The 27,229-nt window shown below is 42.9% G+C and overlaps 1 protein-coding gene across 1 annotated transcript in view; it reads right to left on the bottom strand.

Moving 5' to 3' along the window:
• The window catches only part of LOC115193846 (collagen alpha-1(XIII) chain), a 111,829-nt gene extending 87,386 nt beyond the window's left edge, over window positions 1-24,443 (bottom strand). The window contains exons 1-2 of the mRNA XM_029752927.1: window positions 23,689-24,443; window positions 19,163-19,232 (exon numbers count right to left, since the gene is read on the bottom strand). Coding sequence (XP_029608787.1) covers window positions 19,163-19,232; window positions 23,689-23,985 — 367 coding nt within the window. The 5' untranslated portion in view covers window positions 23,986-24,443. The remainder of the gene's footprint in view (window positions 1-19,162; window positions 19,233-23,688) is intronic.
• Between the last annotated feature and the right edge of the window lie 2,786 nt (window positions 24,444-27,229).

The following is a 27,229-nucleotide window of genomic DNA, read 5'->3' as shown; positions in this document are numbered from 1 at the left end:
CTAACTAGGTGTTTGAGGGTGTTAAAAATAGAACATGTTCTTGAGACAATATGTGTGGGCATAGGCGCAGATGTTGCAATTGGAGGATGCATTTTGTCCATATTCTATAACAGGGCACTCCAACCCTGTTCCTGGATAGCTACCATCCTGTAGGTTGGAGTGAAACCCTACAGGACGGTAGCGCTCCAGGAACAGGGTTGGAGAGCCCTGTAAAGATAGGCTATTCAATGGGCTACATCCGTCGGTACAAACATTGATTGAGGAAATGATGACGTCGTCGACATTTTTATTTGCGCTCCCACACCCAAAACAAAATGTACTACACCACTGTAAGACAAACGGATGGATGGACGGACGGATACCCAGACTCCGCTAGTGATGGCCTTAACAGGTCCTCTGATAATGCAGTCACAATGATAGTCTATACTCAAAATGTGAGGCCTGGATACACTTTTTGTCTCCAATTGTGCCTGAGCAGAATACTGAGGTAACTGGTATCTCATGTAACAATGGAATCCCAGCAATGCAATAGCGTTTCTCAGTTAACCCTGTTAGTCAACCAGGGTCCCCGCTATGTGCTTGTGGTGGATCAACAGCCAGGACGAGATCCAGTGTCCCTGTTAAACGCATAAAGCTCTTCCACATTTTTCTCCTCACCTCAGAGATTTGAGGCTCTAACGTATTTGCGAGACAAAAGGGGAGAAGTAGCTCATACGTGGGAGCAGGAGCATTCTTTGACCTGAGAGGAATCCAAAGCACTCTGGACTTACTTCCAAGTCAAAACAGCAACAAAGCTTCCATTGAAGGTGGAGAGATGATTGTTTCCTTAAGGAACTAAAATAATAGCTGGATGAGAAACGGATGGATTAAGGCGGATTCCTTGGTCTTTTTTGTATACGAACCTTCCGATATTTACTTTTTGAAGATAATTGAGTGTTGTGAATAAAACCAATGAACTTACAATCCTTTATTTGAATTGAAGTTGTCACACAACTTGACCTCTCTACTGAGAGTGCTCCAATAACTGCACTTCAGTTGGATCCAGTATGACACCTCATAGGTGTAACTCAGAATGAAACAACAATTATTTGTATTATGATTGCAGTACAACTGTAAAACATGTTCTTTTCCTTCCACTGACTCAGCGATAAGGAACTCCAAAAAGGCTAGAATGGCAAGAGCAAGGGTGACAGACCTGCAGAGTAAACAAAAATTTGAGAGAAATATGAAGACCTGACCTTTTCCTTCAATCTCCTTGACTCCAAAGAGGAAACGTTAATATTGTGCCTCTTGGAAGTCCATGGATAGGCCAACTGATAGCTACCGTTCATCCAAAGCATTTTTCTGAATTTAGATAAATGTGAACATTTTACACAAACAGCTTGAACACAGTAACGAGTTGTACCGACTTCACACGCAATTCAGATCACCGACAAAACAAGCTACTTGACTGAATTCTGTAGTTCTATTTTTGCACTTGTAGTTTCTAACATCCGTAAGGTACACGTACAAAACCATCATGATTTGCAGACAACAGATCCACTGTTGTCCAGATCAGATTTGAGTTATTTTATCGACATATTGTTCTCTTCAGACCAAATGTTCTTATGAGGGGGATAAGACACCAACAGTTGATTAATGATAAGAGTTGTGTGAGTGAGTGAGTGAGTGAGTGAGTGAGTGAGTGAGTGAGTGAGTGAGTGAGTTGGACAAGGGAGGGAGAAAACAGAACCACTATCTGATAACTGTCTGATTTCAAACGTTTTGAAATATACACTGCATACTGTAGACACGTAGATAGACATGATTCGAGGGAGAGAGAGTATGAAAATGTGTTTGTACTCTCAGTATACATTCCCAAAGGGTTGTGGGTCATTTTAGGCAACTGGGGGGTGGGCAGAGGTCAAAGCGACCCGTAAGAGTTTCTTGGGCATGAAATGGATCCCGCTCCCCGGGACTGGAGGCAGCCTTTTGTTGTTTGTTTGTGATGCAACTTAACTCCTCCCTGTAGCAGGGCCCTGCAAGCTAGTTACTATGTCCCAGGAAAAGCCTGTGCTCTGAGAGGACCACTACCATAACTGTGATAGGCAGGCCACTAAAACTCTCAGGAGAGACACTCTTTATTTCACACTGGCATTCCTGACACAATGTTTCACTCTGTGAATATATAGGTACAGTATAGGAGAGATAGGAGTCACCTTCTCTACCACATTACTGGCCTTTACAAAGATTGGGACTGAGTTGTAATAACTGAGTAATACTCATTCAAGTCAAATCAGGTAACATAGACAATCGTTTCCCTGACTTGTCTAAGTTTACAGTCCTGTAATTAAAAAAAGAAGGCGGCTACATTTTCACCAGGCAATATCACTTTTTTTAAAAGTCACCCATATAAAGTGGATGTGTGGGTTATGGTTTCATATCAAAAGGCAATTGAACATAAGGGGAAATAGCATAAGCCAAGCACCAAGGCTGCCAAAGCAGCAGCTTCTATTCCTAGGGTCCAGCAAAATGAAGAGAGTCTATACAATTTTTAAAACATTACAATACATTCACAGGTTTCACAACACACTGTGTGCCCTCAGGCCCCTACTCCACCACTACCACATATCTACAGTACTAAATCCATGTGTATGTATAGTGCGTATGTTATCGTGTGTGTGTGTGCGTGCGTGCGTGTGTGTGTGTGTGTGTGTCTGTGCCAATGTTTGTGTTGTCATTGATTTGACCTTACTTTGAAACGCCTGATATTTCAGAAACGTAAATAGCTCTCTCTGATGTGACCACCATTATCTATACTTTTAGCCATTTATATATTTCGAAAACCATTTGCCTGCATGCTTAAATGCAGCATGTGCAGCACCAGGCCCTGGAATAAGTCAGTCAAAAGAAACATAATGCAGCTAATCGTTCAAACCCTATTTTCAACACAGGGTATCAGGGTGTCACGTCACATTCATTGAAGAGTTACATTTCCACAGAGCTCCACCTCTAACATAAGAGCAAGCTCCTCCCAAAAGCCGTATTCTTCGGGATATGGAAATCAAGAACTCTCAGTGCTGCTAGCTTTCTGAGTCCCTCCTGTTCCATGGGATGAAAAGTGGAGAGAGTACACAAAGTCTGTTCGTATTGACTGCATGGTGCAACTTAGCAACCATTAAATCTCTTGTTTGTTGAGGGGAAAGCATTACAGACAACAGTGGTCAGGACATGTACTTTTGGCCCAGATCTAGCATCATATCCTGTACATTATATCCAGTACTCCAGCGGTTGCGTTTCAACATTCCACCGATTTTTCACGAACTCAAGGCACAGCACTTTTGGTTTGAGGTGAATGGGTAATGAACGATAGGCCTACACATGTCAACAGAACCTAATACGGTAACAACCACTGAAATGAATTCACTGACACAGCCTTATCATCCTGTATATTATCCTATCATCATTACCCAAGACGTGTCAGACAAGAGAGTGTAAAACAGAAAGTCTTATGTGAAACTTCTCCAGGCCTCGGGAGAAGGGCAACATCCATCATAGTCAAAATGGTAAATAAACCACCCTCTCCCTCCCTATTGGATGTTGATGTTTCAGTTGAAGGGATACTGGCAAACACAGAGGTATTGGAGGATAGTTCTAGAGGGACTTTTTCCACCAGAATATAATATTATTCAAGGTTCCAGTCCCTCGCCCAATCAGAGTGTGATGGGAAGCAGATGTCCCACTTCTTTAGCCCCATTAGACAAGAGGAAGACTCATCCACGCTCCTAATAGCCCTTATTAACAATCAGCACTCAAGCGCTTTCATTTGGCCAATCTGCTCTCCGAGTTAAAGACGTCAATTCACGCGATCCATCTGCAGGAGGTGGCAGTAAGCCAGTGTACAGTGTCCCCTCTTGCCCAAACTTTCAACTCCCTAATTATGCCTGAATTCCTAAAGGTAATACATGACCTTTAGCAAATGAGCTACTGCAATTCCAACTACTGTTGCCCTCCGTAGCTGACGAGAGAAATAGGGAAATGCAGTTTTCCCTAAATTTCAAATGAAATATGTTGCTGTTGGCAGGCGTCCCAGCTCTGTTAACATAAGAGCGTGCTCCCTGTGGTACTCTGGCTGTGGTCTGCTCTGATACCCACAGGATGTCTGGAGCAAGCGAAGGGGCCACTGTGAACGGTGCCAACATACAGAGGGGGGCCCCTCAGGGCCTGGGGCCACACACTCACATTACACATGGTATCACGTTTTGGCCCATTATTGAATAAAGTATCTTCATAAAAATGAGGTAGGTATAATCAACCTATCTGCACAGGCACAAGGGGCATATTTTGTTGTTATTGTTGAAAGATATGTCACGTTGAAGTAGCTAACTGTTGAGGTGGTTAGTTGATATTTTCCATTCATGACACAGCAAATTCTCAGAAGCATCAAAACTGTCAAATGCAACAAGCAGCAAGAAATATGTAAATTTAAATAAATGTGGATAATCTCCATCGTACAGGGAGAGTAAAATTACTTGACAAATGCGTCTCATTATGACTGAAAACACAGTGTTGTTTAAACAACCAATAACTTTTCATTGAGACTTACCACACCTAAAGGGTCCGGCCGTGACGCCAATTAGGACATGATTAGCTTTCCAAGACAGCAGCCTTTCTGTATTCTAAGCAGTTCTCAGACTCTATTATATTTCATGCATAACTCAAAATGATGAAGTGATGAAATTCTCTACATATACAGATGATAGAACAGATATGGTCCCCTAAAATTGCTGTGCGAGCAGGGCCTGACTTTAGAAGTACTGTATTGTCATATCGAATGTGGCTTCCATTTTTATAGATTTTCTGTTGCTAGAATAGTTAGTGAAACAAGTTTGACACACAGGGACTAATTATCGGTGGCAAATGTGAGGTTTGTGGTTGTGACCAATGTGTCAGCAGAAACTCAGATATATATATATATATATATATACATATTGTAGAGTGACTCGTTCGGTGAGCCAAAAGGATGGCAGACAAGTTCAGCTCAGACCAGTGCCAGCTATTTTGCGATATTGGCATTCAAACATGACTGAGATGTCTGCTTCAAAATCAATGGAAGTAATCTTGAAGCGTTTCTATCGGATATCTCTGCTTTGTTCAGACTGGAGTCCCATTGTATTGGTAGTTCTTCCTAATTACTGTGCCATCTGGAGAACTACTGAACCCTCTCCAAATCCCATAACTAAATTTGAAATTGAAGCGTAGATGTTTGTGTTGGTTGGTCTCCATCCAAAGAAAATGATCAAATTCTTTGCTCTTGCTAAGTTTTACATTTTTAGATCTTCACATACATAAGTGCATGAATGTTCATGGGCCAAACTTCTGTAATGTTCTCCGGAACACCGGGAAAAAAACCTGGTATTCCAGTATTCCTCTGAGAATGCAGGACTCAGGAGTTTTAAAATTGTATGGTCAAGGATAATTGAAACTGTGAGAGGGGTGATTTACTTAGGTATACTGCTAGGTCTTTTGCATATCTAACGGCACCTCCATTTCTTTGTTTATTTGTCAAAATCAATGCAAAATATGCACGCTGCTGTAACGTGGGTCGTCTAAAGGGGACCAAGATGCAGCGTGTGGAGTGCTCATATTTACTTTATTAATGAAACGCGTAACAAAATCAACAAAACGATCACCAACAGTTCCGTCAGGTAACACATACAAAACGGAAAACAACTACCCACAAAAACCCAGGAAGAAAAACCCCTACTTAAATATGATCTCCAATCAGAGGCAACGAGGACCAGCTGCCTCCAATTGGAGATCAACCCCAACATAGAAATAGAAAAACTAGAACTAAACATAGAAATAGAAAACAGAAAAACACAAAACACCCCTGTTACGCCCTGACCTACTCTACTATAGAAAATGACATCTTACTAGGGTCAGAACGTGACAGCTGCAGAATTGGCTATCAAACTCAGTTACATTTACAGTGTGCAGCCCTTGGCATGTTCCAACAAAACAAAACATACAGAGATACATTCATGTAAACAATTCCTTAATTAATCCTCTAGGGTCAGATCGCAGCAGAACGGCATTGTACGGTTTTCTACACATGATTAAACTTCTCCATGCTAAGAAGGTGCATTTCTGTTTTCCTATCCAACTAGAATTGTCCTGGGGGCTCAGTGTATTACATCTAATTTCATCTCTATGTATTCCCTGTCATGCTTTTATTTGTAGCAGCACAATTGGTGCTTCTTGGTGGCCAACTCGAGCTGAATGACCATGCATTTCTTAAAGCCTATTCACACAACATACAGACCAAAAGCCAATGTGAAATTGGATACATAAAGTGTAGGCCTATATGTACATAGCACCAGCCCTAATTCAGAGTCTGATTCACTGATATTTATAATCAGCAAAACAATCTTCAGATATTGCAGAGAGCATACTATCTCTATTTGCTCAACCTTTCCTCAAATTCAAAACAGAAATAACTGGTAGGAAGGCAAATATCCACCTGATTGGAGCATTAGGTTGGCTGTGAAAGTTCTACAAACAAGATGCTAACAAGTTTAGGATGCGAGTGCTCTGTTGGAGATGGAGTAGTGGGAGGGGGATCGAGTGGCAGCAAGCTCTTTGGTCAGGACCAGACTTATGTAGAAACCAGATGGTCAGCTAGCTCTACTGTGCTCTGACTGCTCTCTGTCCACCTTTCTCCCTCGTATGGCCACACACTGGCAGCTGCGCTGAAAACTAATCACAGGCGAAGAAAGTGGATCCGCCAACCCCTCTTCCTGTCAGCAGGGATATCAAGGTGAACTTGGGGACTCCTTAAATAACCAGCCCCACGACCTCTTCACCCCCACCCCAGCGCAAAGATGAGAGAAAACCTCTTGCTTACAAGGGAAAACAGGGGTCTTGTTGAACTACATTATCATCTGCAGGGAGAGTTTAAAAAAAAAAGAGGCTCTGGATTCACTGGCTTTACTGCACTGGGTTAATTTAGGTGCCATGTGTGTGCTCACTCCCAGCTTCTCGCTCTTTTTCCCTCTCTCTTTCTTTCTGCTGCTCTCTTTCCCACTTGCTCACTCTCTCTCTCTCTCGCTCTCTCTCTCTAAAACTCACTTGTTATGGCCATCACATGGTTGGAAAGTTACTTATCCAATAGAACTCAAAGTATTCTTAAACGGAACAGTGCGGTATCCCTCAGGGCAGCTGCCTTGGGCCGCTACTCTTGATAGTCTTTCATGGTTGAGGGTTGAGAAGAAATTGAATACGTCTTTTAAAGAAACATTTGTGTGTTGAAAATGCCTAACCATTTGTATAATCTATTTGCATACACTTCAAACAGACATACCCCACCAGACGCGCCACTATGGGTTTCTTCACTGTACCCAAACCAAAAACAGATTTAATGAGTTGCGCAGTTCTGTATAGAGCCATGTCATTGTGGAATGCACTGCCACCAGAGGTTACACATGCAAAAAGCAAGTAAAAAAAACAAACATAAAAAACATTGTATCTCTCTGCTTCTCTCTCTCTCTCACACACACACACACACACACACACACACACACACACACACACACACACACACACACACACACACACTCTCTGCTGCTCTCCCTCTCCCGTTATGCTGATCTCTCTCACACACACACACACACACACACACTGCATTGGTCTGTCAGCGAGCAGGCTATAGGCATGCGCTGAGTGCCCAGCGTGCCAGTTAGTCAATGAGCGCCACTACCCTGCAGAGAAACTGGCACTGGAGCAACACTGACAAGTGTTTGTACCTTGGGCAATAAAAAAGTCACAATGTTTGTACATAGCGTGATCTCCCCAAGTGGTCCTTCACCTCCTCTAAACAAGTCCAATTTAGATTCATGGACAAGCATGCTAATGTAGACTCCATAGGAATGGACGTCTTTTCAGAACGCTGACTCATTTTGATACACAAGATGTGCATTTAACATCTGCATTTAAAACTGTACTTTAAACATCTGAAAAAGAATGACTAAAATAACCACAAAATAAATACAAATAAACTCTCTTAATATCGTAAACAAAATAATACAAGGAAATAAAGAATATGCATTATGATAATGTATCATATGGGGGTAGTGTTGGAGAGAGTTCTGTGTGTGTCGTGCAGTGCTGTGCTGTGTGTTTGTCTTCATGCGCAGCCTCAGGCCAGAGAGTGGCTGTGTGAGGGACAGAGGGTGGCAGCGCCTGCCTGCCTGGCTGGCTCCCTCATTGCCCTGGATTCTGTGGGTGGCGTGGGTGGTGAGGGGGTAGAGCAGGGGTCAGCTATGCCAACCATGCCAGGCTGCCAGCCCTGTGGCAAGGGGTTCTGATTACACCCTCTTCTGTCTCTGGATATGGATTCCCCTCAGACCCCGGCCAGGTAAACTGTCAAATCCCGCTTCCTCCCTCTCGGGATGCAGGCTTTAAAGGCCTTTATCCTCTGCCGCCTTTCTGCTATCCCCCATTCCCCCTTTTTCCCCTGGATTAATCCTCCCAGATGGATGGGACAAGAGCTCGCGCACTGCTCTTTTCCAAAGCAATTTGGAGATGATAGATCCACTCTGGCCTGCCTGTCCCAGGATGTTGTCCAACCAGTGGCAGTGACATGCTCTTCCAAAGATAGAATCCCCCCTTTACCCTTACATACACCCTCCCATCCCTCCTAGCTCAATGTTGGCCACTGTTGTGATTTCCAGCCACAAACCAGCTAAATCCAGGGAATTAGCTTCTTTGGTGAAGCGGAAATGCAAATGACAAGAGGGGGAGGGGTGGGCTCGCTCTCTCACTTTTTACGGACGTTAGATCCAAGAAAGTGCCAACAATGTGTTGATTCAAGTCAGCTCTGGGGTCAACTCTTGGAACAAGGGCCTGGATCAATCTCCCTGTCACAGACATTTTCCTACACTTTGACAGATTATTAGTTACTTGTATTCATTCGATACAAAATATGAATATATACAATATAGTTATAATTATTGAAATATTGATATACATGTATACTGTGTATATACACATGAATGTTATTAATTTGCTACAAACATGCACAAAGTCACCATATCGCCATGTGCGACTCCTCTGACGGCATTGATGTCTATGTAAACCCCGTTGACGTCAGAGCCGATAAATACTCACACACATTTTTACATCCATAAATCAGAGGGTTAACATACACACGCTGTATCGTCCACGCATGAAACAACACAAACGCTTCACTCCCTTTGTCTCTCTGTTTATCTGACTGTGACATGAAACTTCCTGCTGTCCCTGTTACCAATATCATCTCACATTATCATTATGGTTATGAGCGTTTCTCCTTGAATTACCTATACATTTACATACATTTGAGAATGTTTCGTTTTCATATTCATAAAATCATATTTATGCAACTGGGGACTTTAACGTGATAGTCAATTCACCATAGTTATGTGAAATAGTTCAGCTAACACATTTCCAAAATCCAGAATAAACACCACAAACATCCAAGCCATTAAAAATAACAATTTGTGAATGTCCAGCCAACCAAAACAACAGTCTCAGAGCCGAAGGCTTTGTGAAATACATTAATCCATGCTGCTAAGAATATGACTATCGCTCTATTTGGCGTTGGTCAACATGTGACCATTAACATGAGGTAATGGGAAGGTGACACATGGAGGATCTTACTGACCCCCTCGCCATGTTACACTATGGCAGCATGTGATGCTTATTAGATACTCAGGGATGTACAGTACACATCTCCGCATACCCAGACGATTCATGGGCACAATTCAGCCATCGGCCATGTCTGACTTTTTATATCCAGGAACTTGGTATTAGACAACATTAGAGCGTCGTCAGTGTTATAACAGCAATGGGGAGTTGTGTCACAAATTGTTGGAAAAATATATCCTAATCATGATGCTTAGAGTAAATGAAAAGTGAAATGTTTAAAGCATGCTAACTACCCAGCTCCGTTTAGCATGTCCCACGAGAGGATCTTTTTTTACAACGTCTCACAAACATGTCAAGCCGTAATTAATGCCTAGTGTCCTTCGAGTGAAGTACTCACTCTGACCACAGTTTAAAAGATTCCACTCAACAGCACACCGTACATACTGCATTTATCACCTTTGCACCAAAGGGACAACTATGCAGACTTTACAATGATAAGGTCCTTTCAGTCAAGCGAAGCTGTAGTTCAACAGTAGGTCCTTTCAGTCAAGCGAAGCTGTAGTTCAACAGTAGGTCCTTTCAGTCAAGTGAAGCTGACAACAAGGTCACAATCAATCAAATACTACATCTGTTGACGTTTGAGGGACAATTGGAGAGCTCTTCAGGAGGAAAGCGTTCCTCTTCAGTCAACACAGCAACCACTACTTAAATAAACAAAAGAATTGGAGTAATGCGGACATTGTGTGCCGCCCTGATTGGCAGGGCCAGGATGGACACTGGGAGCACTGTATAGCCATATTTACACTGTCTTCAGAAAGTATTCACACCACTTGACTTGTTCAACATTTTGTTGTGCTACAGCCTGAATTAAAAATTTACTAAATTTAGATTTTTTTGGCACTGACCTACACACAATACCCCCATAATGTCAAAGTAGAATCATGTTTTTATACATTTTTACAAGTTGATTTAAAAATGAAAAGCTGAAATATCTGTATTCAACCCCTTAGTTATGGTAAGCCTAAATAAGTTCAGGAGTAAAAATGTGTTTAACAAGTCACATAATAAGTTGCATGGACTCACGCTGTGTGCAATAATAGTGTATAACATGATTTTTGAACAACTACCTCATCTCTGTACCCCAGACATACAGTGAGGGGGAAAAAGTATTTGATCCCCTGCTGATTTTGTACGTTTGCCCACTGACAAAGAAATGATCAGTCTTTAATTTTAATGGTAGGTTTATTTGAACAGTGAGAGACAGAATAACAACAAAAAAATCCAGAAAAACGCATGTCAAAAATGTTATAAAATGATTTGCATTTTAATGAGGGAAATAAGTATTTCACCCCTCTGCAAAACATGACTTAGTACTTGGTGGCAAAACCCTTGTTGGCAATCACAGAGGTCAGACGTTTCTTGTAGTTGGCCACCAGGTTTGCACACATCTCAGGAGGGATTTTGTCCCACTCCTCTTTGCAGACCTTCTCCAAGTCATTAAGGTTTCGAGGCTGACGTTTGGCAACTCGAACCTTCAGTTCCCTCCTCAGATTTTCTATGGGATTATGGTCTGGAGACTGGCTAGGCCACTCCAGGACCTTAATGTGTTTCTTCTTGAGCCACTCCTTTGTTGCCTTGGCCGTGTGTTTTGGGTCGTTGTCATGCTGGAATACCCATCCACGACCCATTTTCAATGCCCTGGCTGAGGGAAGGAGGTTCTCACCCAAGATTTGACGGTACATGACCCCGTCCATCGTCCCTTTGATGCGGTGAAGTTGTCCTGTCCCCTTAGCAGAAAAACACCCCCAAAGCATAATGTTTCCAACTCCATGCTTGACGGTGGGGGATGGTGTTCTTGAGGTCATAGGCAGCATTCCTCCTCCTCCAAACACGGCGAGTTGAGTTGATGCCAAAGAGATCCATTTTGGTCTCATCTGACCACAACACTTTCACCCAGTTGTCCTCTGAATCATTCAGATGTTCATTGGCAAACTTCAGACGAGCATGTATATGTGCTTTCTTGAGCAGGGGGACCTTGCGGGCGCTGCAGGATTTCAGTCCTTCACGGCGTAGTGTGTTACCAATTGTTTTCTTGGTGACTATGGTCCCAGCTGCCTTGAGATCATTGACAAGATCCTCAGGTGTAGTTCTGGGCTGATTACTCACCGTTCTTAGGATCATTGCAACTCCATGAGGTGAGATCTTGCATGGAGCCCCAGGCCGAGGGAGATTGACAGTTCTTTTGTGTTTCTTCCATTTGCGAATAATCGCACCAACTGTTGTCACCTTCTCACCAAGCTGCTTGGCGATGGTTTTGTAGCCCATTCCAGCCTTGTGTAGGTCTACAATCTTGTCCCTGACATCCTTGGAGAGCTCTTTGGTCTTGGCCATGGTGGAGAGTTTGGAATCTGATTGATTGATTGCTTCTGTGGACAGGTGTCTTTTATACAGGTAACAAACTGAGAATAGGAGCACTCCCTTTAAGAGTGTGCTCCTAATCTCAGCTCGTTACCTGTATAAAAGACACCTGGGAGCCAGAAATCTTTCTAATTGAGAGGGGGTCAAATACATATTCCCCTCATTAAAATGCAAATCACTTTATAACATTTTTGACGTGTTTTTCTGGATTTTTTGTTGTTGTTATTCTGTCTCTCATTGTTCAAATAAACCTACCATTAAAAATTATAGACTGATAATTTCTTTGTCAGTGGGCAAACGTACAAAATCAGCAGGGGATCAAATACTTTTTTCCCCTCACTGTACAATTATCGGTAAGGTCCCTCAGTTGAGCAGTGAATTTCAAACACAGATTCAACCACAAAGACCAGGGAGGTTTTCCAATGCCTCGCAAAGGGCACCTATTGGTAGCAGACATTGAATATCCCTTTGAGCATGGTGAAGTCATTAATTACACTTTGAATGGTGTATAAATATACCCAGACTACAAAGATACAGGTGTCCTTCCTAACTCAGTTGCCGGAGAGGAAGGAAACAACTCAAGGATTTCACCATAAGGCCAATGGACTTTAAAACAGTTACAGAGTTTAATGGCCGTGATAGGAGAAAACTGACAATGGATAAACAACATTGTAGTTACTCCACAATACTAACCCAATTGGCAGAGTGAAAAGAAGGAAGCCTGTACAGAATAAAAATATACCAAACATGCATCCTGTTGCAACAAGGCATAAAAGTAATACTGCAAAAAATGTGGCAAAGCAATTCTCTTTTTTGTCCTGAATACAAAGTGCCATGTTTGGGGCAAATCCAATACAACACATTACTGAGTACCACGCTCTATATTTTCAAGCACAGTGGTGGCTGCTTCATGTTGACAGAGCTTGAAGAATTTTGTAAAGAATAATGGGCAAATGTTGCACAATCCAGGTGTGGAAAGCTCTTAGAGACTTACACAGAAATACTCACAGCTATAATCGCTGCCAAAGGGAATTCTACAAAGTATTGACTCAGGGGTGTGAATACTTAATGTGAATTAGATATTTCTGTGTTTCATTTTCAATACATTTGTAAACATTTCAAAAAACACGGTTTCACTTTGTCATTATTGTATGTAGATGGGAGATTTTTTTATTCAGGCTGTAGCACAACAAAATGTGGAATAAGTCAAGGGGTATGAATACTTTCAGAAGGCATTGTACATACACATATCCCACAATGCATTTATTCAGAATCCTGGTGGCAGGCTGGAAAGGGACAACAGCCACACTGTCCTGATGAACCGAACCGGGGCGTCTGTCATTGTTAAAGGGCGACTGCACTTCCTGATTTTTGCCTTGTTTTTCATCAATGACCATTAAGAATTGCTAGCGGCCATTACTGAAGGCAAACAAGAGTGGTCTTGGGGGTGTGGTTTGATGTGGGTGTTTCTTGGGTGTGTCTTTGCCATTCAAGTTGAGGACTTCTCCCCTCCTGACTGACTCACCATCTCGAGACAGTCAGCTAATTCAGTTCCATGTGTAGGCTAAAGCCTGCGCTGACCTTGTGTTTAGCCAAGCTGACAGCAGCTAGCTAGCATAGCTTGGTGATAGCTGCAGTTGGCTATCCTATCTCGCGTATATTTCTCTGTCAATTGAGTTATGGCAAGATAGCGAGAGTCAGTGTCTGGAATGTGTTTCATAAGACACTCGTTCTACAACGCATTGCTACTAAAGTAGCTTGCAACTTGGTTTCAACGTTTCATCACGTCATGTAAATACATGTTAGTGTGGAAACGATATCAACTCCTGCGAGTTGAATGCCTGCGGTCCTCAGTCAGCTTAGCTGTCCTACAACACAATATGCTGGCTAGTTTTGTCTGGTCTCGTCTCTCCTTATGTCCACTGTTAGATCTTTCCCGGAAGACAAATCCCATAACTAATATCCCTGCAGGTGTTGGCTACATGTGGACATTACACAAACATCGCCCAGCTTGACTGTAGATACATCAACAACGAAAATGTCTGGATGTGTTCGTGTTACAAAGACATAACATTTTCTGATGTAAATATCATATTGATGTGCTTATAAAGACTGTATGCCTACACTTAACCTAACAAATCAAAATATGTTGTGTGTTGCTTACAACTTCAGTTGTATAACCAGAACTAGAATGGCATTTCCATTTTTATGGTCTATTTGCCCAAATCAAAGGATTTGTCTGTCTAACACCCTGACATCCACAGCTCTCTGGGTGAGGTTCTGTCTTCGAGTCTCCAGTAGGTGATGAAGTCCCTTCCATCTATGTAATATATTACAGGCTATGGACATCTGCACTCAGGTGGCAGGAGCGGTTTAGTGGATGACACGTCATCTGGATATGAAAGAATTTGCCTCATGGTTCCAGCAGGCAGAGTTCAATAACTCCAGGCAGATGTGAGATGCAGGAGGATGGCACTCTTCTCATTCTGAGTAGCCTACAGAGTAATATGAGAACTTATGTACAGTAAGGGAAAAAAGTATTTGATCCCCTGCTGATTTTGTACATTTGCCCACTGACAAAGAAATGATCAGTCTATAATTTTAATGGTAGGTTTATTTGAACAGTGAGAGACAGAATAACAACAAAAAAAATCCAGAAAAACACATGTTAACAATGTTAGAAGGTGGTGAGAAGATGACAACAGTTGGTGCGATTATTCGCAAATGGAAGAAACACAAAAGAACTGTCAATCTCCCTCGGCCTGGGGCTCCATGCAAGATCTCACCTTGTGGAGTTGCAATGATCATGAGAACAGTGAGGAATCAGCCCAGAACTACACCGGAGGATCTTGTCAATGATCTCAAGGCAGCTGGGACCATAGTCACCAAGACAACAATTGGTAACACACTACGCCGTGAAGGACTGAAATCCTGCAGCGCCCGCAAGGTCCCCCTGCTCAAGAAAGCACATATACATGCCCGTCTGAAGTTTGCCAATGAACATCTGAATGATTCAAAGGACAACTGGGTCAAAGTGTTGTGGTCAGATGAGACCAAAATGGAGCTCTTTGGCATCAACTCAACTCACTGTGTTTGGAGGAGGAGGAATGCTGCCTATGACCCCAAGAACACCATCCCCACCGTCAAACATGGAGGTGGAAACATTATGCTTTGGGGGTGTTTTTCTGCTAAGGGGACAGGACAACTTCACCGCATCAAAGGGACGATGGATGGGGCCATGTACCGTCAAATCTTGGGTGAGAACCTCCTTCCCCTCAGCCAGGGCATTGAAAATGGGTCGTGGATGGGTATTCCAGTATGACAATGACCCAAAACACACGGCCAAGGCAACAAAGGAGTGGCTCAAAAAGAAGCACATTAAGGTCCTGGAGTGGCCTAGCCAGTCTCCAGACCTTAATCCCATAGAAAATCTGTGGAGGGACCTGAAGGTTCGAGTTGCCAAACGTCAGCCTCGAAACCTTAATGACTTGGAGAAGATCCGCAAAGAGGAGTGGGACAAAATCCCTCCTGAGATGTGTACAAACCTGGTGTCCAACTACAAGAAACGTCTGACCTCTGTGATTGTCAACAAGGGTTTTGCCACCAAGTACTAAGTCATGTTTTGCAGAGGGGTGAAATATTTATTTCCCTCATTAAAATGCAAATCACTTTATAACATTTTTGACATGTGTTTTTCTGGATATTTTTGTTGTTATTCTGTCTCTCACTGTTCAAATAAACCTACCATTAAAATTATAGACTGATCATTTCTTTGTCAGTGGGCAAACGTACAAAATCAGCAGAGGATCAAATACTTTTTTCCCTCACTGTAGATATTCTAAACAAAGTGTTTTGATAACGTTCAAGTTTAACAGATCCATGTAGAATAAACTATCCTTCACATAGTACTGTAGAAGCAGTGTTCTGCTAATATAACAATGTGCAAATATTCCACTTGGCTTTTATATTTCATTGCCATTCATAGCCGATACAGATACTGTACCAGTGCACTGGAATAGAATTCAGATGAACTGCAATGACATTCAGTCTCATGGGATGGGTGGCCAGAAATAACTAACTGAAAGCCAAACCCCCAATATGACCGTATTGAGGCATATGTCACAGTGCTTATATGGCTATTATGCTACATTTTTTATTTAACCTTTATTTAACTAGGAAAGTCAGTTAATAACAAATACTTATTTACAATGACAGCCTAGGAACAGTGGGTTAACTGCAGAACGACAGATTTTTACCTTGTCAGCTTGGAGATTCGATCTAGCAACCTTTCGGTTACTGGCCCAACGCTCTAACCACTAGGCTACCTGCCGCCCCAAAGATTAGTTCCCTGACCGGGAATCGAACCCGGGCCATGGCCATGAGAGCGCCGAATCCTAACCACTAGACATGCCACTGCCTACTTCATTTGTTCATTTAACAAACAAGACAGCTCATAATCCAGTGCCTTTATCAAAGTCAACACACCTATATTTGAGCTTTAATTAACTTTATTTTGTTATAGTTTTTGTGAGGGGCAGCCAAATCTCTGCAGGCCCACCCACCAACAAACGTCTGGCTATGCTACTGTTTGGAACTGTTATTTTCATACACTGACAGCTTAGGTCAGCAAACCAAAAGTACATTTTCACATGAAGTATATTCAGGAATGGTTAGCCTAATGTACTTGAAAACATACATTTTGAGAAAATGTTGAAAAACTTCCAAAATGGAAACAAGGCCTCAGATGTACATTTAACAGCAGTTTTTGAAATGAGTGACCAGGAACTGCCAAACAGTCTGCCCAGGCCATAAAAAAACAAGCCATCTGGGATGGCTCCAGTTAAAAGGCTCTCACACCTGAAAAGAAAGGGTTACTCTCAGAAGCTCTGACAGCGCGTCCACCTAAACTGGTTTTCACGGAACCTCTGAAGACACTTACCGGTCAGTTAAGACCCTGACATCCTATTGACAAGACCAATTAGCACTAATGTGTGTCCGCTCTCACCGCCGCTGGTTCTCACAGGCCTGTTCCGGCATAGGCCCACATTCATTCACAAACACACTCTTTACTACTTAATGACTGACACCTTGGGGCTTGAGCAGAGAAACAGCAGGTGGGCTTAGTGACAGAAGAACCTTTACCAATACAAGTGTTACATCTGCTCCTGCCACACCCTCTACTGCTCATCCTGTGTCTCCTTAACCTGCCACCACTCCCCCAGTACTCTCGCCCTCTCCCTCTCTCTCTCTGTGTGGGCGTAGACAGGTGTGCTGGAGTCAGAGCAGATCCCCACCAGCTGCAACCTGTTCCATAATCAAGACCTCTACAAATACTCAGCCCTGCCACTTCCACGCTGCCAGATCGTAATCTCTGCTCAGTCAGTCTACGGTTCTAGCCGTTTGTTACTATTTAGATCCTGTTATCCTTGCCTCACGCTGTTTTCCTCTCCGCTACAGTTCCGCCCGCTCTGACTCTGGTCCCTGTCTCCAGTTCCACGTCTCGTCATCCTGCTACTCTGTCCTGGATTCCCCACTCTACTACTCCCTTGGATTCCCATCCGGACCTGCTTACCTTGTCCAAACCCCTCTTGCTCCAGCCTCAGCACCTGGTTCCCTGCAACCCACCCAAGCTTCCCCTGGCCTGCACTCCATCTTCCCCCTGTGTTTCAATAAATACCTTGGCTACTTCATCCCAGTTTCCTCGTCTGAGTCTGCTCTTGGGTTACCCTGTTCCACTCTGCGTAACAAGTTTTCCTTGTCAGACACAATGCTTCATGTTTGCTAACAGCCCCAATTAAGATGTTCCAGAATGTTTGGTACTAATGGAATATATGCCATAAGTGCACAACTCTCTGTGGCATAGGTTTTCCAATGGAAGAAATAAATGCTTTTTCTTGGCAGTCATTGCTGTTCCGTTCAGTCTACCCATACTATAACTACAGGGTTAGTTATGTAGCGGATGTGGCTAGTTATCAGTGGGCTGCCGTGCCCTGTCGTGCGGCCTAGGAATGCCCTCGTCACACCAGATTGCATCATGACCCAATGTGACACACAATGCCTACACCGCCAACCACTGCCAACTGTGCCCAAAATACATCTACACCTGTCGTCATAATGAAGCTAGCCTGAGGACACTTGCAAAAGGATGGCAAGATTTGGCATGTACAGTATCAAGTGTACACATAGTATATACCAGTAAAACCTGTTGGATCCTTACATCTGTCGCCCCTCCTAAAACTCAGACAAGGAATCCTGCATTGTGCGGTAGTGCCATAGCTGCTGCATCAATAAAATCTTCCCTTACTTGCTTTGATCTTGTTTGTCTTTTCACTCTCCCAACATTGCTGTGACGTTTTTAGTGTTTGCATGGTTTGCTTCGTATCTCTAATGGCTGTCAGTTACACACGTTCAACAACAGAAGCATGCACAAACATGCACACAAGGTATCAGTATCCAACATCAATCAGCAGTGAATCCTAAAAGTGTCCTTACATGCACAGAGTGCTATTAGGCAACTGAGAACCTCATTTAAACTCCTTCTCTCATCTTCCGCTTATGGCATGAGTGTTGCACACTGTTCCCATTGACAACCTAAGTGCAGTGAATGACCACAATCAATTATATCACACTAATAAAGAAAACATTGAATGAAATGTTGCTACAGCAACACCATTATTCAAAACAAATGTATGCTTTTAGAGATGTTTAAAGATCCTTGTATGGTAGCCTGAACCCAGATCTGTTTGTGCTTTTGCCTACTCCATTGTCTACAATTCCATAAGAAGTTGGCAAGAGAGCAGAAACAGACTGGCACCAGGCCACACAGATCTCACTATCCCTACTCAACCCTACAGCAGCGGTTTGCCAAATGTAAACGCCCCTCCCACGCTTACATATTCAGGGTAGTGACCCATTTAAGCAGGGCAAACTGAGCTCGCCCAGAGGGGTGAAACGAAAGCAGGACTTGAACAGCAGAGATTAGTCGCGGTGGATAAAACCCTTGATTACGCCTGTGCTAGAATCAGTCAAGGGTGAGGGATCAGAGATGAGAGTTGGCGGGACAGAGGCTTAGGCTTACCTGGTGGACAAACGCAGCTATGGGGTGCTTCTCTGGCCTCTCGTGTTTTGGGAAGTCGAGCCGCCAATTTCTGCAGGTGGGAAAAAAACAGAAGAGAATGTCAGTCTGTGGATGGTGATGAATCAGAGTTCAAAAGCACATCAACCTAATTCTCAAATGACAAAGACCCCCCCCCTCATCTTTAATCAAGGTATCAAAAAGTTTGACAATTGACCTCATTAGATAAACAAACACAGTTTGCTTTTCAACCCTAAACTAACACAGAACTTCCAGTACTGTCCCACTGCATAGCAGTCAGGGCCATTCATAGTACTTACTATCAGAGGCATGCCACGTGTGCTGTTTAGAGGCCTCAAACAGGTGCTGGAGTTGACATGTTATAGTTATGAGTGTTCTGTAATTCTAAGCATCGGGTACAGTAAATGTACTGTGTATGTTACCTCAATGTTCCTATCCGGCCTCTAACCAAGACACTGCACTAGAGACTCGGGAATGGAGCAAACTGGTCATGGAAAAGGGAATTCATTCTTGGTATCAACTTAAAATTTATGAATGTGTTATAGCTCTTCCGTACATATCACTGGCTCAGGTCAGCATGGGAATACGCCGTTACGGTCATGTCAAGCCAGCTAGACATGCTTCTAAAAGGTGGCTGGCTGGCTCCAGATAGCATAGGGTTGGAAGTAAAGCGCTCCCCTCATTCAAGACTCTCATGCGAAATCAATCTCAAACTGGCTTTTGACATATTTCTCTAAACCGACTTTATATTAATCATGAATGGGTCCAGGAATGTATTTAGTTGATACTGGCAAGCCTTTCTCTCAGACTCAGCTGGAGATCTCTTTAAAAAAGACCAGCCACAATGAGAGATACATGTTCTCCAGGCATTTTCTCTACTGATCTCTGAAATGCCAAGTTAACCTTTAAATAAACGAAATACCAACATTTGTAAAGAATTCTCCCATCTGGATAATGGAAAGAAAAAAAAGACAATGCGTAGTGCTGATGCTCCTGAATCTCATCTGTCACGTGACACTAAAAGCTTCCGAAACCACATCAAGGGTCACAGTTGACAACCACAGCCACTTTAATTCTCAATGAATAGAGAAGTCTGCTGGGAGAAGAAAAATATGTAATTACAGGACTTCAAACGACCAATATTAACCAAATTTAATCGCATATCTTTATTTTGATTAAGAATGAATAGAGTGGTCTCTTTACTAGCTGACTGACTTGAGAGTGATAACAGGCATCATGATGTGGATAGACGGATGGTGAGGTGTTATGGTGCAGACATGGCAGCTGAGGCTCTCGCTCCTTTTGGGTTAAGGGGAGAGAGAAAGGGAGGGTAAAGAAGAAGGTACATTCTCCGCCTCTCTGCCTCCCCACTTTAATGGTAACCCGATGCCAGAGTTCTTGATCTGGTTTTAATATTCTATTTTAAAAAGGATGACAAAACATTTTACAATCCCAAAGTCAGATTAATATTAAGACCCTCTGACTTTGCTGCCCAGGGGCCCTGCTATGGAGGCACTATAATGAGCGCTGTCCCCCTGTCCTGTCCTGTGTCTACGTCTCTATTACTGGACTGAGGGACTTTGGGGCGTATTCTCCATAGCTCTGCTGTGAAAGCTATACCCCACTCGACTCTCACTGATTTCTCTAACAGACGTGCCATTAACACATTGGTATCATCAGTCACATGGTCTTAAATCAATTAACACCAGGACATAAAGTACATTATTGATCATTTGGTTCTAATCAACAATCTTTGTGTTGTTTCCATGTGTCATAAAGAGATGAATCTCCGCACTCGTTTGCCCTCTATAAATTCTGCTCCCTACGGACACAACGGACACGCCAAGGATCCACAGGTGTAGATTGTTAAATGAGCTGTAAAGGAACTTCTTTGCTTTCTGAAGGACCTTAAATCTACCATACACACTTAGAAAAAAATGGTTCCAAAAGGGTTATGCAGCTGTCCCCATAGGATAAGCCTTTTTGGTTCCAGGTAGAACTCTTTTGGGTTCCATGTCGAACCCTCTGTGGAAAGGCTGAATAACCCTTTTTGGTTCTAGCACCTTTTTTCTAAGAGTGCACATCTACAATACACAACATTTTCCTTAGAGTCTGTGGTTGTTTGGAAATGGCATGGGATCCAAAAATATTGATATACAAGAAGAGAATTGTAAAGTGATTCCATAATGCAGAAAGTTAGAGAGTTCATTCTTATCCACTTCTTCAGAAGTCTCAGCCCTGATCCTTCACTTAGACCTGAACCCTCTTACTGCTAAATCACTGTGAGAGGTTGAGCTCCGGGCTCGGCCTCAGCCCTAAAGTATATGGCTTTGACTCTATCATGCAACTTTACTCTGAGAAAGCACAGAGGCGTCCCCTAGAGTGTATTGTTTTTATTACCTTGTCTTATTAGTACATGGAGCATTTATCCCCACTACTCCGCTGGTGCATTCTGCTCTATCGAACTGCAGCAGTAGATTACATGCAGAGAGATGGCAGGTGGCTGTGTGCTCAGTGCTCAGTAATGGTCTGGCTGCCCAGAGCACCTCAACACCACATTTAGTTTACACACTGTGGGGTGACAGACCAGCAGGGACCAGAGAGAGGAAACCGGGCAAGGGGAGACGTATTTCTCACTTTTCTACACCTCGGAATCTGGACTGAAACTCACACGAGCTTGAAGAGGGAGAAATGTGCGCTTAGGCCTCTGTCAAGCCTACGGAGAACACTTTGTGGTCAGTTTTAATGTTGAACAGGCCAGTTTTAGGGTGACATAATGATGTGTTCAGGAAGAGTCAGAGAAGTTTTGGAATGAGTGTCTCTCAAGACGTTTGATTTGTGTTTCAATCAGTGGAATAAATGTTATATTTCTACAGGAGTGGCTTAAACGGCATAGAAAAGAAGCTCACAAGTCATTTTTACCCTTCAGCTGTGCTTTTTCAGAACTATACAGAGATACAGAGCAGGAAATATGTATAATATTCGAGCAACAAATATTAGAGTACAAAAACATGAACCACATACATTATCCAATAATGTATGCGATATTACCTCAAAAATCTGAATGTGAATAGTGAGTAATAATTTAGGCCTGTGCAGCTACATTTTCCAGAGAGGATTTCAACTTGTACTAAATGAATAAAAAACTGTTGGAGGCTCTGGAATGTGTTGTGTGAAACAGGCAAAAGCTGTCGGCTAAAAGGGTCACATCTGCTGTTCCTTCACATTAATAATGTGAATTTATATAAACAGATCTAAACGGCAAGACTGGAGGAAGATTATGATTATGGGCCCCACCAGCTCATTGCTACATAGCATATATTCACTAACTCTACAATAATGATAAGCAATGTATCAAACCTATAAGATCATTGGGTATTTGTGACATGCACAATGTCAAGTCGGCAAATTCCAAAAGCTGATAGCCTACAGTGAACGTGAATATCTTTTATAATGCGCCGTGGGAGGTTTTTCTCTTATTAATCTTGGATTTCAAGGATACAATCTGTGTTGTTAATTTTCTATAGGAACACATACATTTGTATCCTAAAAATAGAGTGTGATGTCCATGATTGCAGTGGAATGAAAAAGTATTCTTATGCACCCCTTTGAGGTGCGCTGCTGTCTCTACAATAAGTGCATTTACAACGATGTCACAAGTAAAAGTGGAGGAGAACATAACAAACAAAGGTAGGCTAAAGTAAACAAAGGAAGTGAAAACAGGGGCACTGCGGGACTTCAATCACAAGATAAGAGGTTGTTGGTATAGCTGTGGAAGTGGTCAATTAAAAGGCCAGCGCAATGGCGCGTTGAAAAGCAGATTTTTAAACAACAGACGGGATCCCAGAGTCATTCACAGTCCTGCTATCTAAACCATGGCGATGTCCCAAAGACGTACGCAAATTCTCCTCCCATTCGGTTTCAATTTAGGGATAAAACTAGACTTTGAACTAAAGCCAGCGTGCTATGGATGTGACGCGCTTTTCCATGCATGTGTTATTCCATCGGAATCTAGGGGTAGCCAATGAGAGTGCATGTGATTAAATGCAATATGAAATATATGTATCCGCAAATGAATATCTTTCTTGCTTAAAAAAGTATTATAAACAAACTTATTTGAACTTTGGACATTATATTCTCGTGCATGTTAACACGAGCAGCTGGTGTAATACCAAGCGGAACTGCCGCTGCTTCAACCACTTATGGAATGAGTGAGAGACATCGATATGCGGGGTAGGCTACACATCCTATCCATGCCCTTTAAAATAAGATATGTAAACAAAATACACAATATGATTTTTAGAAAGTAGGCTAATCAATATTTTCAGTCGCATGACCAACGGAACGATTAAATAGTAATTTAAAATATGTTTCCCCACAGGTGTGTAAAAACATTTTCATAACCTATAGCCTAATCATTTGAACAATGCTACAGTAAGTAAGCCTACAAAAGTAAGAATGTGGATAAATACATGTTTAATGTGGAATCATTTGGCCATAACTCTTACCTCTTCCAGAATCTGATCTATTCGGCTAAAGATAACTGGTTCCACCTGCTCGAGTGAGATCCACGCGGAGAGCTGCGTATCTCTCTGTTGTTCCAAGTTTAGGATCCTGGACTGAAGCTCCGAGGTTCTCAGGTAAACGAGAACGCAAAATCCAAGAGACAATACAGAGAATACGATGCCGACAGTTATACCAGACAAATCTTTCCAATTCCTCCAAAAGCGTTTTTTGCAAGGGTGTTCACTGCAAGTCCTGCCTACACTTCTACCAGCAACTCCCCACTTTTGATCTTCTTCCATGTTTGTTGTGTTTATTAGATTTTTATCCACAACGAAATTCCAACATTCATCGGGAGAAAGGTGAAAAGCGAATTGTAAGGGATATATATCTTTACGACCTAACTTTTGACAGGGGAGTTGCCTTGGGCAAGTTGCAGCTGTCCTCTTCTCCAACCACCTTACTATATTCAGATGAGTCTCTATATCAAAGTATTATGAGGCATTCTGTAGATTTGGATCAATCAATCAGTCATGTCCGATTTGAAAGGGAGCTTTATTCATTTGCCTTGTGGTTCAGCGTTGCCATTTGACGAGATCTTCAAAGCGGTCCTGCAGTGTCCCAGACGACAGTCTATGTAGCCTTCTATCTCTGCAAGATCACCAGAGCGCTCTCTGAACAGCTGAAACCTGACCCACTCACTCGCCTCTGCTCTAAAGTGGTTATCGTGGGCCTTTTGCGCCACTGTAGAGTTAGTTGCCTACATGCTCCTCCTATTAGTTGATTTAGGCTAAATGTCGGGGCGGGATTCACGTCGGTGTTGCTGCCCCCAGTTGATCCAGCACTAGCGGAGGATATTTTTAGGTCTGCACAGTCTAGATGCGAAGGGAACACGCTAACCCCTTGCTCACCGAAGTGCACGTTATAGACTCTTCCTCATGAGTAGTCCGTTTCTGTCTCATGTCGAAGAGTAGGAAATCAAGCACTCAAGTTCACTTAAATAGGCCTATATGGTTAATAGAATTGCCTACTGATTTTGTTGGCCTATGCCGAGATCTATGTTTGATTAAAATGAAGAGGAATTCCAACACCATCAACACCAACCTGCAACCCCGTCACTGTTCAAAGGTGTTCTCCTTCTCAGGTGTGTTCCAACTGTCATGTTTCTTCGCACATTAAAGTAACTATTGTAACAATAAGGCCCTACCTGTGCCATCCTGAACCACTTCCTGATACACTATATATACAAAGCTATGTGGACACCCCTCTAAATTACTTTGCTGATAGGTGTATAAAATCGAGCACACAGCCATGCAATCTCCATGGACAAACATTGGCAGTAGATTGACCTTACTGAAGAGCTCAGTGACTTTCAACATGGCACCGTCATAGGATGCTGCTAGAGCTGCCCCAGTCAACTGTAGGTGCTGTTATTCTGAAGTGGAAACGTCTAGGAGCAACAACGGCTGAGCCGCGAACTGCAATGCCAAGCGTCGGCTTGAGTGGTGTAAAGCTCGCTGCCATGGAACTCTGGAGCAGTGGAAACGCATTCTCTGGAGTGATGAATTACGCTTCACCATTTAGCAGTCCGATGGATGACACTGCCACAATGCATAGTGCCATCTGTGCAGTTTGGTGGAGGAGGAATAATGGTCTGGGGCTGTTCTTCATGGTTCGGGTTAGGCCCCTTAGTTCCAGTGAAGGGAAATCTTAACGCTACAGCATACAATGACATTCTAGACAATTCTGTGCTTCCAACTTTATGGCAACAGTTTGGGGAAGGCCCTTTCCTGTTTCAGCATGACAATGCCCCCATGCACAAAGCAAGGTCCATACAGAAATGGTTTGTCAAGATCGGTGTGGAAGAACTTGACTGGCCTGCACAGAGCCCTGACCTCAACCCCATTGAGCACCTTTGGGAATGAATTGGAACGCTGAATGCGAGCCAGGCCTAATCGTTCAACATCAGTGCCCGACCTCCCTAATGCTCTTGTGGCTGAATGGAAGCAAGTCCCTGCAGCAATGTTCCAACATCTAGTGGAAAGCCTTCCCAGAAGAGTGGAGGCTGTTATAGCAGCAAAGGGAGGACCAACTCTATGTTAATGCCCATGATTTCGGAATGAGATCATGGAATAGCAGGTGTCCGCAAACCTTTGGTCACGTAGTGTATCTGTTTTGGTATTAATCTTGAAGCTGCTGGGTCCTAATATCCCACTACTACACTAGTTGCTTTCCAGGACTTTCACTTTTTCTTTCATGCCTGCTCTGGTCAAAGAAATCAAAGGTTGGCACTCCCACTTCAAATTACTTCAAATGATGTAATGCAATGTTGAAGCCCACTTTAATCAGCCTATCCCTTTCATTGGAGATAAGGGAACAAGCTCTCTTAGGACTTTCTGTGTCAAGGGTCAGAGGAACATTATTCTCAGCCACACTGGAAAGGGACTTTGAGTTGTGTTGTCCAGTCTTTCGCCAGCATCAACCCCAATTTACTTGACTCCAACGGCGTCACGGGCACTGGCCGAGAGTTATCATTTTGATTCTTTCTTACATAGTAGGTATGAATACCTCATGTATCTGGTTGCCCTGTCAGGAGAGGGTATAGCCCGGTCAGGGAAAGACAAACATCCCTCCCTCTTCGATTGGTTTGCAGTCATTGTTTCACCCACAGTCAAATAACAGTGTTTAGTTCAGTCTCCGGGCTCTTTGAAGTACAGCACTCCCACCCAATTAAAATCACTATCCAGCCAGAGGAACAATAAAGCTGCTGAGCTGGGTTCTGTTTGTACCACTTTGTTTGATCAGGTAGTGTATGGCATGTGCTATTGTTGTGTGTGTGTGTGTGTTGGGGAAGTCCTGACTCACAACTGTTTATCACAATGGTGCTACATTTAAGGTTACATGCATAGATACAACATGATACAACAGTAGCTACTGTAGCCACAAGAGGAAATCAAATGGGGACCCGACCCTATGCACCCATTTTCAATATTTTCAGTATCTTTAACAGGGCACAGAGAGTAGCAGTGCTCCCTGCTAGCCTAAGGACAAAAGGACACTTGTCCCCTGGACACAGAGTCCATGTGAGAGCTGGCACAGAGGACAGTATTTTGCACAGCCTAGGAGCAGAAATTAACGGGAGAGGGAGAGAGAGCATGGAAGTGCATGTGGGCGTATGTGCGTGTCTGTGGTAAGGCCATTTGTGGGGTGTGTTAGCACTTTCTGATGCCTGCCAGGCATTGTAGCCAGTCGTACATAGCCATGCCACTCGGACCATGCATAGGCTGATAGGTGAGGTCCCTAGTGAGGTCCTTAGGATTACTCTAGAAATGGTGGTCCCATCCCTGTTCCATATTTGAAAAATGTGTTTTGACTAAGTTATGGCTTTCTAAAAAACGCAACATGTTTAATGTAATTTGTTGTCAAAATATTTACCAGATTAGCAATCAGTCTCTCAGAAGTACATCTATAAATTAGTATCCACTCTTTTGTGAGGCAGGTAAACATTTATAAAGATAGCCCCTTAAATTTTGCCGTCTCTAATTA

This window comes from Salmo trutta, chromosome 5 (genome assembly GCF_901001165.1).
Source record: "Salmo trutta chromosome 5, fSalTru1.1, whole genome shotgun sequence".
Classification (NCBI taxonomy): domain Eukaryota; kingdom Metazoa; phylum Chordata; class Actinopteri; order Salmoniformes; family Salmonidae; genus Salmo; species Salmo trutta.
This window is presented reverse-complemented; position numbering and strand designations above follow the sequence as displayed.